Source organism: Lepidothrix coronata, unplaced genomic scaffold, assembly GCF_001604755.1.
Source record: "Lepidothrix coronata isolate B3197 unplaced genomic scaffold, Lepidothrix_coronata-1.0 Scaffold23, whole genome shotgun sequence".
Taxonomy (NCBI): Eukaryota; Metazoa; Chordata; class Aves; order Passeriformes; family Pipridae; genus Lepidothrix; species Lepidothrix coronata.
This window is the reverse complement of record NW_016690203.1, coordinates 5,188,112-5,202,266: the sequence shown is the minus strand read 5'-3', so window position 1 is coordinate 5,202,266 and position 14,155 is coordinate 5,188,112. Positions and strand designations below refer to the sequence as shown.

At 45.7% G+C, this 14,155-nt stretch overlaps 1 protein-coding gene across 7 annotated transcripts in view; it reads right to left on the bottom strand.

Annotated features, from left to right (window-relative positions):
- Positions 1–9,739: 9,739 nt before the first annotated feature.
- RNF144B (ring finger protein 144B) overlaps positions 9,740–14,155 on the bottom strand; it is a 104,756-nt gene continuing 100,340 nt past the window's right edge. For all 7 annotated transcript variants that reach the window (XM_017808545.1, XM_017808544.1, XM_017808542.1 and 4 more), the window contains 2 exons: positions 12,767–12,856; positions 9,740–12,568 (listed from right to left, as the gene is read on the bottom strand). In XM_017808545.1, the coding sequence (XP_017664034.1) occupies positions 12,428–12,568; positions 12,767–12,856 (231 nt within the window). In that variant the 3' untranslated portion in view covers positions 9,740–12,427. The remainder of the gene's footprint in view (positions 12,569–12,766; positions 12,857–14,155) is intronic.

Here is a 14,155-nt window from a genome sequence, read left to right as displayed (position 1 = left end):
TTCCATCACTGCTCTTGCAAGAAGCTGTTTGGAGTTAGAGGGAAGAAGCCTGTTAGGTGATAAAAGATGATTCTTGCCATGGTATTTAGGGACACAGTAGAAAGGTTTGCATAGCTATAACATACTGTACTGGGACGAACAGGCAGCAGCACACACAAAGAAGCTCCGAAAAACCTTCCAAAAAATGTTTCCAAGGGAAAAATATTATCTTCATCATGTTACAATTTTAGAAGTAGTAAATGGACTCACAAGTTTAATAGTGATATCTTGGCCTAATCAAAATCCATAGAAGCTTCTTTGACTTCTGTAAAAAATGCACAGATTTTCACCTGGAAGCATGAGAAGAGTCCAGTTTTAATAGTTAAGATTAATTGCAATCTTATTCATTTCCTAAAGCTGGGAGGGCCAAAATTTCCGTGATCCTAATAAACCATCTTAAACAATCCATTGATGCCTTGTTCGCCTGCCTTGTTAGGTCTGCCCTACACCTGTCTATAGGAAAAAAAATAAAGTCTTATGGGTCATGGTCCATCATTATTAAGTGAGCCTGAAGCATTGGAAAGTTCAAAAATAAAGGTCTTTTCAACAACAAAATGAGATCATTCCAGATTCCTCAGCAAAGTTTTCATCGGGGGCTCCTTGCCATGCCAGTGCACACATCACCAGGGCACCACTACAAGGGAACGAGCACATCCAGGTAAAGCAAACCTGCTCCAAGCCAGAGTAGCAATGCTACGGAGGAAGAAAGACAGCTTTAATTTTGTCTCTGCTTTGGGAAATAACCTTACTCAATAACAAATATGCTTCATGACTAATTATCCACTGAAACCTGTCTTGGCGTGCCAGAGCTTCCCACGGTTTTTTCACAGGAGATACAGAAACCAAAGACCACAGTATTCCAGGATTATTTCCCTGCCGTTTATCTTTGCCAGTTCAGCGCTAAATCCAGGCATTTTTTGACATTTCTAGGTACCCTCGAACGTCACTAGGTGGCAGCAAGAAACTACAGTTGGCAATCAGATTGGCATGTCCACGCTGAAAGTCCTCAGGTTCCCCCCGCCTGCGGGCGGGGGCAGCCTCTGGGGGCTTGGGAACCTACTTTGCCCAGGGATATTAATCTCTTTTACCCGGGACACCTGTCCCCTGGGGTACAGTTTGATGTCTGCCGCAGTCCAGCAGCCTTACAAAGCCAATAGCATCCTTAACACACACAAAGATCGCATAGATAAAGGACAAAGCCTCACAAGTTTCACAACGCAGGAAAGTACTGCCTCTCCAAAAAGCTGGAGGGCTGTTCCCGTTTCCAAAATCTCTTTCTGCCCTTTCATAACCCCTGCCTCACATGACTTCTTGCTTTCCTAACAGTGAATTTTGTACATCCAGGTGGCAGAGAGGAATTTGCTAGAAAAGCCTTCATCCACCTGCATCTCCACCCCATCCCAAATCAGGACCTCCTGCAGGAAATACCTCATCAGAGCATCTTTCCACCACTGGCCCTCGGATTCTTTAGTAGATATTTTCTCAAGCTATGTGTACCACAGCAGGGGTCACACACACTCGGCGTCAGACATCAGAGCGCTCTGCGCTGTGCTTTCTGAAAACCATCCTCAGTTACCAGCCATCTCTCCTTGGCATTGTCTCCCCAATCCAGACTCTTTCCAAGAGGCCCTTCAGCCTTCACTCAGCCCCAGCCATGACCCACTTTCTCCATTTCTTCCTCTCTGATGGAGCAGTTTTCTCACGATGATAATTTGAGGCAGTTTTTCAGGGCTGTTCCTGTACACACGCTTCTCCTTCAGCTCTAAAGCCTCTATTTCTTTCCCCAGTCTCTCTTTTATTTTCTATCAGACCCACTTCTTTCTCTTTATATACTGATTTGCCTGACAGAATTGCCTCCTGCTGCATCGTCTCGTCCCTCTGTCCTGACATACCTACAGAGATGCCCTCCTTACCTGCCTGATAGGGTGGAAGGCCAGAGGAAAGTGCATAACTGGAATAACCCATTGGGTTTGTTTCACTCTGTTTTCAGTATTCACTTACAGGCCACAGATACCTTTGGTCACCTGCCTGGCCATACATTATGCAGCATTTCTCTACACCATATCCCATGGCAACTCTTCTCAAGGGGCAGGAGGGTCACCCATACATCCTGCCTTTGTCAACACATTGGTGTCTCCCATTCAGGGGTAGAATGAGCAACACAGAGTAGGATGTTTAAAATGTATGACAACAGGCTCAAACTCTCCCGTGGCACAAGAAGTAGGAGCAAGGAGGCTGCTGACAGGTTTGCTTTCTCCACTTTTATTTCCCACATACGGACACCCACCTGTGCAGCCTCTCAAACTATGCACCCTTCGCGAGCCTCTCAAAGCAATGACAACCAGCGGCTATCTTGGGAGATTATTTTAGGGGCCTTGAAGTCCTGATTGAGAGAAGCTGAGAAGGTTGTACTGGGGTACATCATCTGTCATGCTCCATGCTCATTACTCCTTTAGGTAAAGATGACAGTACAGGATTGAGGTGAATCCTTGGTCTACAGCAACACAGTGCCATACAATAGAAAACACATATGCCCTCTATTTACTTCTGCAAGCTGCCTGCCTCTTCCTGAGGGGCCCCAAACTTGTTAGGACAAACCTTGAATCCCTCCTGCACTCAGCCACAGAACCTAAACAGAGACACACAAATCATTTATTCCCCCAGTCTCATACCCAGAATACCCAATTTGCAAATGCCTTACTGGCAGTAGGAAAGATGATGAACACCTCTTACTGGAGGAGGGATGAGATCTGATTGACAGCCAAAGCTCCAGTTAGAATTCCCCTTTGACATCAAATGCATTTAGTGTCATGTACACCTAATCACCCATTTCTGTCCTCTTCCCAACACCCAACTCCTGACACCTGTGCAAGAGCAGCCCACATCTGAGGAACCTCCACATCTCATCTCTCCTCTGCAGCCTGCTCTGCCACAGGTGCCTGGAGGAGGAACCAATACCTGCACTAGCAACCTCCTGCAGTTAGGACATACCTGGGCAGGGCTGGGGTGTGAGTGGGGAAGTTCAGCATCCCTGAGCTAGAGTTCCAGTCCCATGGCAGGCAGTGAGTATGTTAGAGCTGTCAGTGCTAACAACCTGAAAGATTCAGAAGATTGCAGACTTGTACTGTGTACCTTAAAGCTACATAAACTTAAAGCAGCTAGCTAAACTGACTTCCCTCTCCCTTCTTTGCTAGCAATGCCCAGGTTCCTTCCTTCACTGCAATGTGTTTCTAAAGACTGGGAAAGGGGGGAATTATAGCAAAGTGAAAATAAAGAGTCCTTTCATACTGTCTATGTGTGCTTCTCCCTCCTTATTAAGGCTGATTTCCTCCTCTCTGGTAAAGCTACTCCTTCAAAACACACTCTCTGACCTTTGATGCCACACTCAGTCCCAGCTGGTCTGCTGCTGTATCCTTCACTGTGGCATTTTCAGATGATTCTGTTCGAAGAGAGCCCCTTTTCCCTCAGGGGCTGCATTTCACCTGTCTCAACTCTTCTTCCTAGCATTTAATCCAACCTGCTGCAGCACTGCCCCACTGATACTTTCTGGTAACAACCAATCTTCAGCCTCACCATTCAATCCAACAGCAGTCCCAGCAAACCCTCACAGGCAGCAGAAGGTAATCACTGGCATTTCCAGACCCTCCAAAACCCCTGCCAAGAAGAAAATGGAACTGTTAGCAGTAAAAGGGTAGCTCTACTTTCTAGTGCCTACCCAGAGATAAATAGGTACTAATTTTCTAAAAGGCAAGGTACTGGTTATCTTTATCAACTCCGTTTAGCAGCTGCTGGGAAGATCACTCCCCAGCCCTTGCCACAGTGGCTGCTTCTCCAGTTTGAGAGCACTCATGCAGCTTTGGCTGTAAAATGGTACTTGGCTGAAACATCTGGATTAGTCGTCTGGTTTTTTCCATGGGAGGGCAGCTGCCTGGCAGAGAGGCAAGAACATAAATGATCCCCCCTAACCCTACCCCTTGCCATTGCCTTGGGTCATGCATGCAAAAAAGGGAAAAGCAGCAAAGTCCCTGGAGAGCTCTTAGGTACACAAGGGAAAGCCAGGTTATTTCCAAACTTGTAAAGGCTCTGTTGCTGTAATTAATAGTGAAATTCCCCATACAGAGAAGTGTCTGAAGTATCTCAGAGACATCCTTTAACTTCTGTGAAAAGCAATGAACTCTGTTTTGCTCCCACAGAGCCTCACACATCACAGCTGAAGTGCACAGCAATTCATGGTAAAAGCCTTATCTCAGTTAATGGGAAGTTGCATCACCCCAGCAAGTAAAACCATGTTTGGATGTGTCACATGTTATGGCATTTGGAGAATGTAACCTACTTCCACTGGCTGAATTTTCTCTTGTTTGCAAAGAATCGCCCACTGCAGCACAGCCAGGGAGTGGAGCAGAAGTTGCACTCAGCTGTGTTGCAAGTTGGTATTTAACCTCCCCATAGCTGCAAAGGGGAAATTGCTGTGACTGAATCCATGTAGGGCCAAACCTCACTAGTTTATCCCATTTCTATTCCCACCCTTGTTAAAGGTCAGGGAACAGAGGGGTGGACACAATCTGGCAGCCTGCATGACCCCATTCCCTCCTGCCCATCTCTTGCCAGATGTGTGGAGCTGGTGCTTGGTGAGTCAGAAGCCGTGGGGTGCCCCATTAGCCAGGCAGCAAGCCCACAGGCATGCTTCAATTTCCTCTGCAACCCATGTAAAACCCTTATGCTCACTGTGGACAGCCTCCAGACATGGCCCAGATGTGGCTGAGTGCACAAGTGTGATGGGACTATACCTCTGAGAAAGGGTGTCCTACATTCTGGAGCAGGAATGCATCTCTGCCAAGTGTCTCAGTTTCACCCTTCCTTAAGGCTGCACATGAGAGGTTTTGGGGAAACGGAGGAGGAGAACAGGAAGAGACAAGGACATTAGTACGGCTTCCCATGATTGTTCAAGATTTCACAACAAGGATGCTCAAGTCAGGTGCCTACAAGTCTTTTGTAGCAGACTCTCTTCTATAGAGTCAACTCAAGGAAGCTGTGCCCTCCTGAAGCCTTAATACAGGCTCTAAAAATTCCCTGAAGAGGTTGGAAAAGGAGGAAAAGTTTAAACACGGCTGTCCAAGATGTCAGCTCAGAGCTCTGTCCCACCCCTGTGCTGGATTCACTAGGCAAAGGCAGGACCTCGTGACATCCTGTCACAGCAGGGCAGAACAGCCTCCACACACCATGCCTCTGTGGGTAGCTGTACCTATCTCATGCCCTATGGAGCCCGCACCAACACCCAGCTCAGCAATACATGCAGGTTTCCACAGGGTAATACATGCCATAGTCCTCCAAAGTTTGCCAGTGCACCCACATCAACTATTTCCCATCAGAGACTGGGCAATATTCAAAAAAAGCCTGCTAAATCACTTTATGAAATCAGCTGGCCACAATCCCACATTGGTTTTTTGCCTTCGAGGCAGACAATTATTGTAACCTGCTTTTTGCTTCCTGGCAGCTATTTTACCTGTCCACCCATATAATCTCTCTAGAAGCAACTCTACAAGTTGCTTCCATGCCAGGACACAGGCAGGAGATTCAGAGCAAGAACAGCCAGCAATCAATACCTCTCTGCAGCATTTCTGGCAGCTCCATTGCTTCCCAGAAACAGAGGTGATGTAGCATAACCTGCAATAACACTGTAATGATGGGTATGGTGGGCAAGGAAACACCTTAGAAGTCCAAGACAAATCTCTCTGATGCTCATCACTGTTTCCCTCTTGCTCACCTTTCTCTCTTCCCACACTCACTCCCTCCATTGTGCAAAGTCACTGGTGAGCAGTGGCTGGTCTGGCACTGCTGCTGCTCTCCTCTCACACATCATCCTCTCTGTGCTCCTCAGGGACGAAAGCAGGGTGGTGGGCTGTGTTTCACCTTAGGGCTATCTGCATTTGACTCTCAATATTACCAACATAGCCCAGAGATGCACAAAATGGAGCCCATGGATTTACTGTGGGTACTGCAACAGTAAATGGCAGAATCCTGGATGAAGCACTTGTTTTTTCTTGTTCATCTCCTTTTCCCAGCTTGGACTTGTACATCCTTCCCTCACTGCTTTCCCAAAGCACATAATGTAAGAGAAATACAAAGAATACAGCATGGTTTCTAGTTAAACCCTGTTTAAAAATAAATGGTATCTTTCCTTTTAGTACATTAGCATCCATTTTTTAAAACAAATCTTGGGGAGGAAGCTATTATACAGATGCTGCTTGATGCAGTCCACAGGGTACAAAGCAACCTCTCCTTCCTCTGTCTTTCCAGGCCATGGGAATGTTACAGCACAGCAGCAACCCCAGCAGGCCCACATCAGTATCATCTTTACAGGAACCTTTGGATGTGCAAAATCCCATAACAAGAGGCAGAGGGCACAACTTGAACAAAATCACTGCCATTTCAAAGAATCAGTTGGGGCCAGGGGGAAAATAATGATGGTGACACATGATTTGTGTCTTCATCTTCCCCCAGCAAGCGCCTCCATCCTCCTGCAGCAAAGCAATGTCCTTCATAGTGCCAGCACCTTATCATCCCAGGCTTCTCCAGGGCTTGGACAGCTGCCACGTATTTTAGTCTCACATGCATCGGAGCATAATCATGTCTGGGAAGAAACTGGTCACTTCAGGTGTTCGAGATCACCATGTGCATATAAATATATAGCTAAATAATGGCAATTATATAAAATTACACTTTGTATGATTTTATAATGATAAGTTATGAGTAATGGGGTTTATAACAAAACCATTACCAAGGTCTTATGTAATCCTGGTCACCCCTGGTGCTAATTCCTCCAGGGTGACCTCAGCTCAACAGTTACACGGACTGACAGAAAGCCTTGGGTCTGAGAGGAACTTGCCCTCGCAGAGGAGTGGAAGTCAGATCACAGAGTTATTCGCTGCTCCTGTACAAATCAGTCTGGGGAAGAAGAGGTGAGTTGCAGACATAGTTCTCTGCCAGGGCACATATAAGGGAGAAACACACTTCCCTGTAGGGCACTATCACAGCCTGTGCTGGAGAAGCCCTTCTAGATACTTAAGAGCTGCAACCCCCCTACACAAGTTCCAGGATGCCCTGGAACTCAGGAGTGAAGGCGTTCATTGTTCATGGCTGGGTCTGGCCATGCCACAGTAACACCCTAAATATATGGACACAGCACAAGGAGGTAGAAGGTAGGCTTGGGAAGGAAGGGTGGCACCACCCTTCATCCCCTTGGGTGGTATCAGCAACAGAGGAGGCTGCTGGAGGGAGGCAGGCATGCAATCTCATCAATCTCTTTGCCCAAAACCATACAGGGCTCTTCTCCTGCAGAGTTGTTGTCCCACAAAAGTTTAAGCATGGGCACAAACTTGGCACAGACCATACTGCCTGCAGTGGGACACTCACAAACACATAACACTAAGCACAACCACAGACCCAGGCCTGAGGCCATCCAAACCCAAGCCACAGCTGAGAAGTGTGACCAAAATTCTTAGAGGGATTATGAACCACCAGAAGCTTAGAACCAGGATTTTGCTTTTAATTAACTAAAAAGTACATGCTTGATTCTTGCTGAGTTACCCCCCATTGTTTACATACATGCTCTCTTCTTTGAATTCTTTTTATTGATTCCATATGCCTCAGCTCTGGCAGCTGGACCAAGTCATCTTACCAAAATTTATATAAAAATAATGTAGGCTTTCCATGAAAATGCTGCAGAAGAAAAATATACATTGATTGATATTCCCCTCGATATTAATGGTATCTCTGAACCCTCTGTATTTTCTCTTTGCCGTCAGGCATTGTGGTTTTGTTTTGTATCATATCCTATTCAGGGCGTAAAAAAGTCGAGATTTAAGCTAGTGAACAATGCAAAGTGGTAAGATGACTCAAAGGTACCAGTTCAGGCTGTGTTCAAATATTCCTCTCCTAAGGTTTGTTTTATATATAAGGGCAGTCAGGACAGTTGATATAAATTCATGACAAATGTGAATTTGAAGTACAGAACACTAAATTAAAGAATCGTTATTCTTTTAAAAATAACCTTCACATGTAGAGTGTAGTTTATCTAAAAAGTATTACTTTAAAAGCCATGATAGACCAACTGTCCCAAGTTGCAGGATATACCTGGCAAATTCTGAAACAATGTTTCTCTTTTACACATACATTACAGGAGTATTTCCCATTGGAAATCCAAGGAAGGATACAAATAAATGCATTACAAAGGCAGGGTCACTGAAATTGAACAGGCCTGATATTGGAGACTTGGACTGGGAGTCATGACAGGATAGTAGGAGACAACTTGAATGGAGAAGTGGGAACAAGAAACTTAGGGAAAGTTAGGGTAAAGAAACTTTGAGTAAAGAATCTAGGAGGGGAGATAGAAAGGCAAGGAGGGAGACTCTGATTTGAGCTTAGCAGGGAAAAGGCATGGAGATTTTAACCAACATGAAAAGTCCAAAGCAGGCTTAGCAGTTAAGGAATCTAGAACTACAGAAGAGATGGCAAAGATGAATGAGGACAGGAGCATAATACAGACTGATGAACAAAAATGGTCCTTTTTGAATGGTTAAAGGAATCTTTGTCTGCCAGCGTAAACTCTTCTTCACCAGAAGGCCATTCCAGAGGATTGCCATTTTTTGCAGAGAGATCGGGGGCATTGCTGCCCACAGGGGCAGCAGCAGCACCACTCGTAGCGGCCATGGAACTGTACAGAGAAGAACAGGAAGTTGTGGACTTCATCCAGGCCCTTGGCAGCCCCAAAGAGGTAACTGTGGCCAGTCAGATGGTGGCTGTGCCAGCGTCTGCTGGGAGGGCCTCTGCTGCTGGGCTGCTGGAGGGGTGCTGTCTGTGCAGAGCTTTCCAGCCCTGGTGAGTTGTCCAGGCCCACAGCAGCCAAAGCTGGCTGAGCCAGCCCAGAGCCACCATGCTACTCCCAACCTCATAGGGAGCACCGCCTCCCACCTGTCCAGGCAATGCCTCCGAGCACCACAAGCCATGTGGGACTGGCCCAGGCCAAGCTGTTGTCGAGGCAGCCCTGCTGACAGTGCTCTGCCTTGCAGTGGCAATGCAACTGTAGCACAGATCTTCTCTGGTCCCAAGGTTACATGCAGGATATTATGGGTATTCTCTGTCTTGCTCTGGGTAGACTGGTTGCCCAGGAGTCCCAGTTCTTGTTCTTCAGAAAGCAGCTCCATCTCTGACTCAGCTGTGAGTTACCAGAAAAGGACTCGATCCTCTGCCACAAGCCCTGTAGACTCTGTCAGTATCTCACTACTGTGCTTGCTTCTGCAGCCATTCCCCAGTGGCAGTAGCAGTTTAAGCTGGATGATTTGGACGACGATTTGGATCATGACTTCAACATCAGCGAAGACCTTCCAAGACTCCCAGCCTCCCAGGTGGTTGAGGGCATCGCCATGCTGTCAGAGACACCAGACCTGGTGAGCAGGGTGGTGTCAGGGACAGCCATGTTGGCATCCAGGGGTGTGGGGCTGGAGTCAGGTGTTTGGGTGATTGCTCCAAACACCCTTGCTGCCATCCTGGAGCCGGGGGGCTGACTGGGGAGCTTTCCAGGCATGGATCGTATAAAAAAAAATAAACTCTGTCTTTCATACAGGCAGGAAAAATGGAGTCCTGATGACTTCAAATCTGTAGCAAAAACCCTCACCAGGCACCTAACCAGGCACTGGCAATAAGGCATGCTCCATAGGAATTAGCCTCTGATGGGGAACTAACTGCACTTAAATCGAGCACTTAAAAATAAACTGAATGGTGTTGTTTTCCCAGGCTTTACAGCTAGGCATGTGTGCTGTGCTTTTATGAAATACCGTTCTTCAAACCATTTAAACAAATTCCCACTCTATGGAGAGATCTGCATTAGCTTCAGAAAACACATAAAGAATCAAAAAAGGTCAAACTTGCCCATTACTGGATTCTGGGCAAGACAGCTGCCTTCAGTTGCATTTCTTTAACAGAGGGAAGAACTTGACTGGTTCATTAACACAACAGTAGTAATGAAAAAAATACCAGACACCTTCGTCCCATTAGGCATTTTAGCAAAAACAGACCAAAGGAAAGAGGGAGAGGATGAGGAAAGAAACTAGACTGGCAGAGGGTGTGTTGGTCATGGGTAAGGTCACAAAACATGAAAAACCCACCGATTTTAACATGCAGAGGACATTGGGACATTGCAACACTGGTTATGGTTAAAGAGACCGTACAGCTCCTACATCTTTGTCCTTGAGGCTTCATTAAAGTAAGACTCACAACTTCAAGTCCATCAATCAAATGGAAATGACAGTAGTGCTGTAAAAACATAGGTAGAAAAATAGTGCAAAGCCAAGGGTTGGACACTCTATAATCTGTCACAAGTACCCCAAAGCACTACCATTAGTGCTCTTAAAGAAAACACACACAGAAAACATTCTTTATTTATTATAAATGGCAGTTGTCTGCATTGCACTCTCTATTTAGAATGTACTGATTACCTTTGTGCTTCCCTTCAAAGCTGTGGATGAAGAATAAATAGAGCCTTTCACACTGGTGAACACTGCCTGCCCTCCAGTCAGGACTGGTAGCAAAGTCAGACAGCATTTATAAAAGAAATCAATTAAAAAGGAAAACAGACAGCATCATTTAAGGCCTTTGTCCTTGCTAGTCTGCTCAGCAGACCACACTTTCTTCTTAAAAGAACAACACCTACCACTTTTGTGACAGTAACCAGAGAGCAGAGTGAAACAAAAAGAAGGTCACGTTTCCAGCTGCCAAGAAGGCAAAGTTCCTGGGGCTCAGCCAAGCACAACAGCTCAGACACTCTTCACAGCACTCTTCAGGTGACCTGCACTGTGTGCCTGGAGAAGGGCAGCCTGGCAGAGTCTGAGCCCAACACAACACTCAGGCCGAGCATCTCATTTAAACCTTGCGGCCCTTAAGGAAAGGGGTTTGGAGTTACAACCAATTACACAGTGCAAACTTGTGTCTGTTCCCACAGATATAAAATGCACAAGCAGGAGTGCAGAACAAAAGCACCACCAGCCCCAGTTGTGAGGAGCAGCAGCCAATAAGGAAATAAACTCCAGGGAGCAGAGCCTGATCTCGGCTACTCCTGAGCAAGCCTGGAGTAACTCCAACTCTTTCATTGAGCTTATACAAGTGTAACTGATCCCAGGGTCTGAATCAGTTTGGTGATGAGGCGCAAAATTAAAACGAAGGGTTTGTTAAAGGACAGCCTTCCAGATTTAGTGTCACTGAAAAATATTGGTAACAATGTTTGTTAACAATAAGCAGGACAAAACAAATACCCACCAGTGGATGGAACTCACATTTATGCAGCATTTCCCAAGTATTCACTTCAGCAGGTCCATAAGATTTTAAAGGACGGCTTGGCTTAGCCTGCTCTGAGTAACTTTTAACAGGGTTCTTGCTGACCCCCCATGTAAACTATGGAAAAAAATACACTGACTGCCCAGAAAATACATTGTACATATCTACCCTGTATATCCATGCCCATGCAGCCACTCTATGCTCACACAACCAAGATCCCAACACTGTGCACTGAATGGGAACTGTATCATGACCCTTCTTAAAATATTAGCTTCTTGGTGAGTTTGCTACATCCATGGTACTGACAAAAGGCATGCCCAGTGACAGGGACATATGCATACTCCTCATATTTCATGGCAGATTTGTTGTGTTGAAACTGGAAGAAACAGCAGCTTTCGCAAGGTAGTCTGGGCTCTCAGAAGAGAGCTCTGTCTTAGTTGGGAAGAGTTTTGTTGGTTTTTTGCTTCTGTAATTGAGATCGATAGAAAAAATCAAATTGATTTCAATGCTGAAAGAAATGCCATGGCAGTCAATTGACAGGAAACTACCAAACCCATTTTCTTAATGGTTTGTTACCTTTAACAGGACACAAGCTACCAGGCAGAAGAATCTAATCAGGCTTCTCCCTCTTTCGCAAAATACCCAGAACTTTCTGAGAAATCTGAGTGTCACCAAGAACCAACAGAAAGCACAACAGTAATGACTGGGTCTGCAAAGGCAGGGTAACACTGCAGGATCAAGTCACGTGCAGCTGATGGAAAATGGGAAAGTTCCAGCAGTCTTGGAAGGTGTCTCATATTTATGGCATGAACTAGTGACTGGTGTCCTGGTTTCCTTTTCAGGAAGCAAAAGCCCACACCATACATACTGCACAATAATCTAGATCTTTCCCACACTAGGAGTTGTTAGTGATAGAATAACCTGTAAAGAATAGGCACTTATCCCAAGAATTGGCAGACAAAAAGGAGCATTATTTGGTAGGTGTGGCACCAAAATACAACCAATGTGCTTTCTCACATACATATGCTGTACGGGTGCAGACTCAAACAGACACAGAGCTTTAGGTTGTTGGTGGGCTGTGGTTTTTCTTTTTGCTCCGGCAAGATTTGCAAATGCAGCAGATGATGCATGGAGATGCCACCAGCAGCAAGGGAGAGGTCACCAGTGCTATGATACCGAGTCCAACGAGGATCCCCACAACCTGAAAGACATGGTGGTGAAAAACAGGTATTGAGCTAATGTGGAAAATAAAGGACACGTGTGCATGCATAAGCATAGCATAGGTCACAAAAAAGATAGATGAAAAAACAAAAATAATCCTCTTGGTCCTTCCCTGAAGGGTAAAATCTCTTTGCTTCGTGTGTGCATGAGAGCTCTGCCCAGCTGGCTAGGAACACACCTGAGTTCTGTTCCACATCACTGAAGCCCGCGAGTGGCCGAGCTTGTTTCTGCAAGGGCCTCTGTCGTAATGGCGTAAGAAGATATCGTTCTGAAAAACAGAAGGAGAAGCTCTAAGAGCAGGTTACGGTACTGCAGGGAGTGGTTCAAGACCTGACTGGAAACACAACCTTCCTGACACTGCTTTAAAATTGCCAGCTGCCGGCAGACAAGTTCTCCTGTCTTCTAAATAATTACCTAGACAAACTTCTCGTAGTTTCAAAAATTGGTGTATGTTTGGCACCTCAGCTGTCAGCCAGCATCTTTCCTCCCCCACTTTTAAGAAGTGTATGTCTCTGAGTTGCATCTATTGCACAAGAACCTGCTCTGTAATTTAATGATAATAAAGGGGCCTGAAAACATCAGATATCTCTGAAAACTGGCAATGTGAGGGATCATCTCCCTGAGGTGCTTCTGCTTGCTGTTCTCCTGCTGTACTTACGCTTCATAGCCATTTTCTTCCTAGACTTAACTGGAAAATTTAAAAAGTAGAAAAATCCTGTTTCCCTTCTCTTTTCTCATTAAGACTTACTAAATTACCAGTTTTTTTCAGAAGGTGACTCACACCCTCCACTACCCTCCCTTAGCCAGCTGTGCTGTAAGATGATGCTGCTTCCCCTTTCATTTTTCAGCCCTACTCTCTGCCTTTACACCTATTGCCTCCATCTATGCCCCGAGTTCCTGTAACCCTGCACATTTAGAAAAACCACATTGGAATCCCACAACTACAGTTGCTTTTCCTCTTTCTCTCTTTGAACTGACAAAAACTCAGAAAGGGCGTATCTGCAGAGCTGTGACAATCTGACAGTCTTCCACTTCAGCACAGTGTTAAGCAATCACCGTGGACTGTATGTACTCTGAAGCAAGTTGGAAGACTCACGTTGAAAAAGCATGCTCACCCACACGGAAATGGGACACAAGACTAAGTGAAACCTGTTTAGCATGATGAGTAAAGGAAGGATGAAGAATGAGGAAGTCTCCTTGTTTGCTGCCTGCAACAGGAGTTGCAGTACAAAAAAGAGGACAAGAAAAGTCGTGCAGCACATAACATTTTGTTTCAAGAGCTTGGTAAAGTCCTTTTCACACTCCCACAGTTATTAGTGATGTCTGTGCCAAAAAGGCCAACTGCCATAGACACGAGCACATTACTTCCGGGACTCTTAATCCTGCTAGGAAACTTCAAGTCCACACGAGTTGAGACTAGTTTGCAACCCTTGAGAAACCAACAGGCACTTCACAATCCAGGCTCATAATCCAACATGTTTAAACTCAAGCTTCCCAACCAACCAGTCTCTTCAGCAAACACAGTCCATGAGCTCTTAAGCACTCTACCATGGAACAACTCACTTCA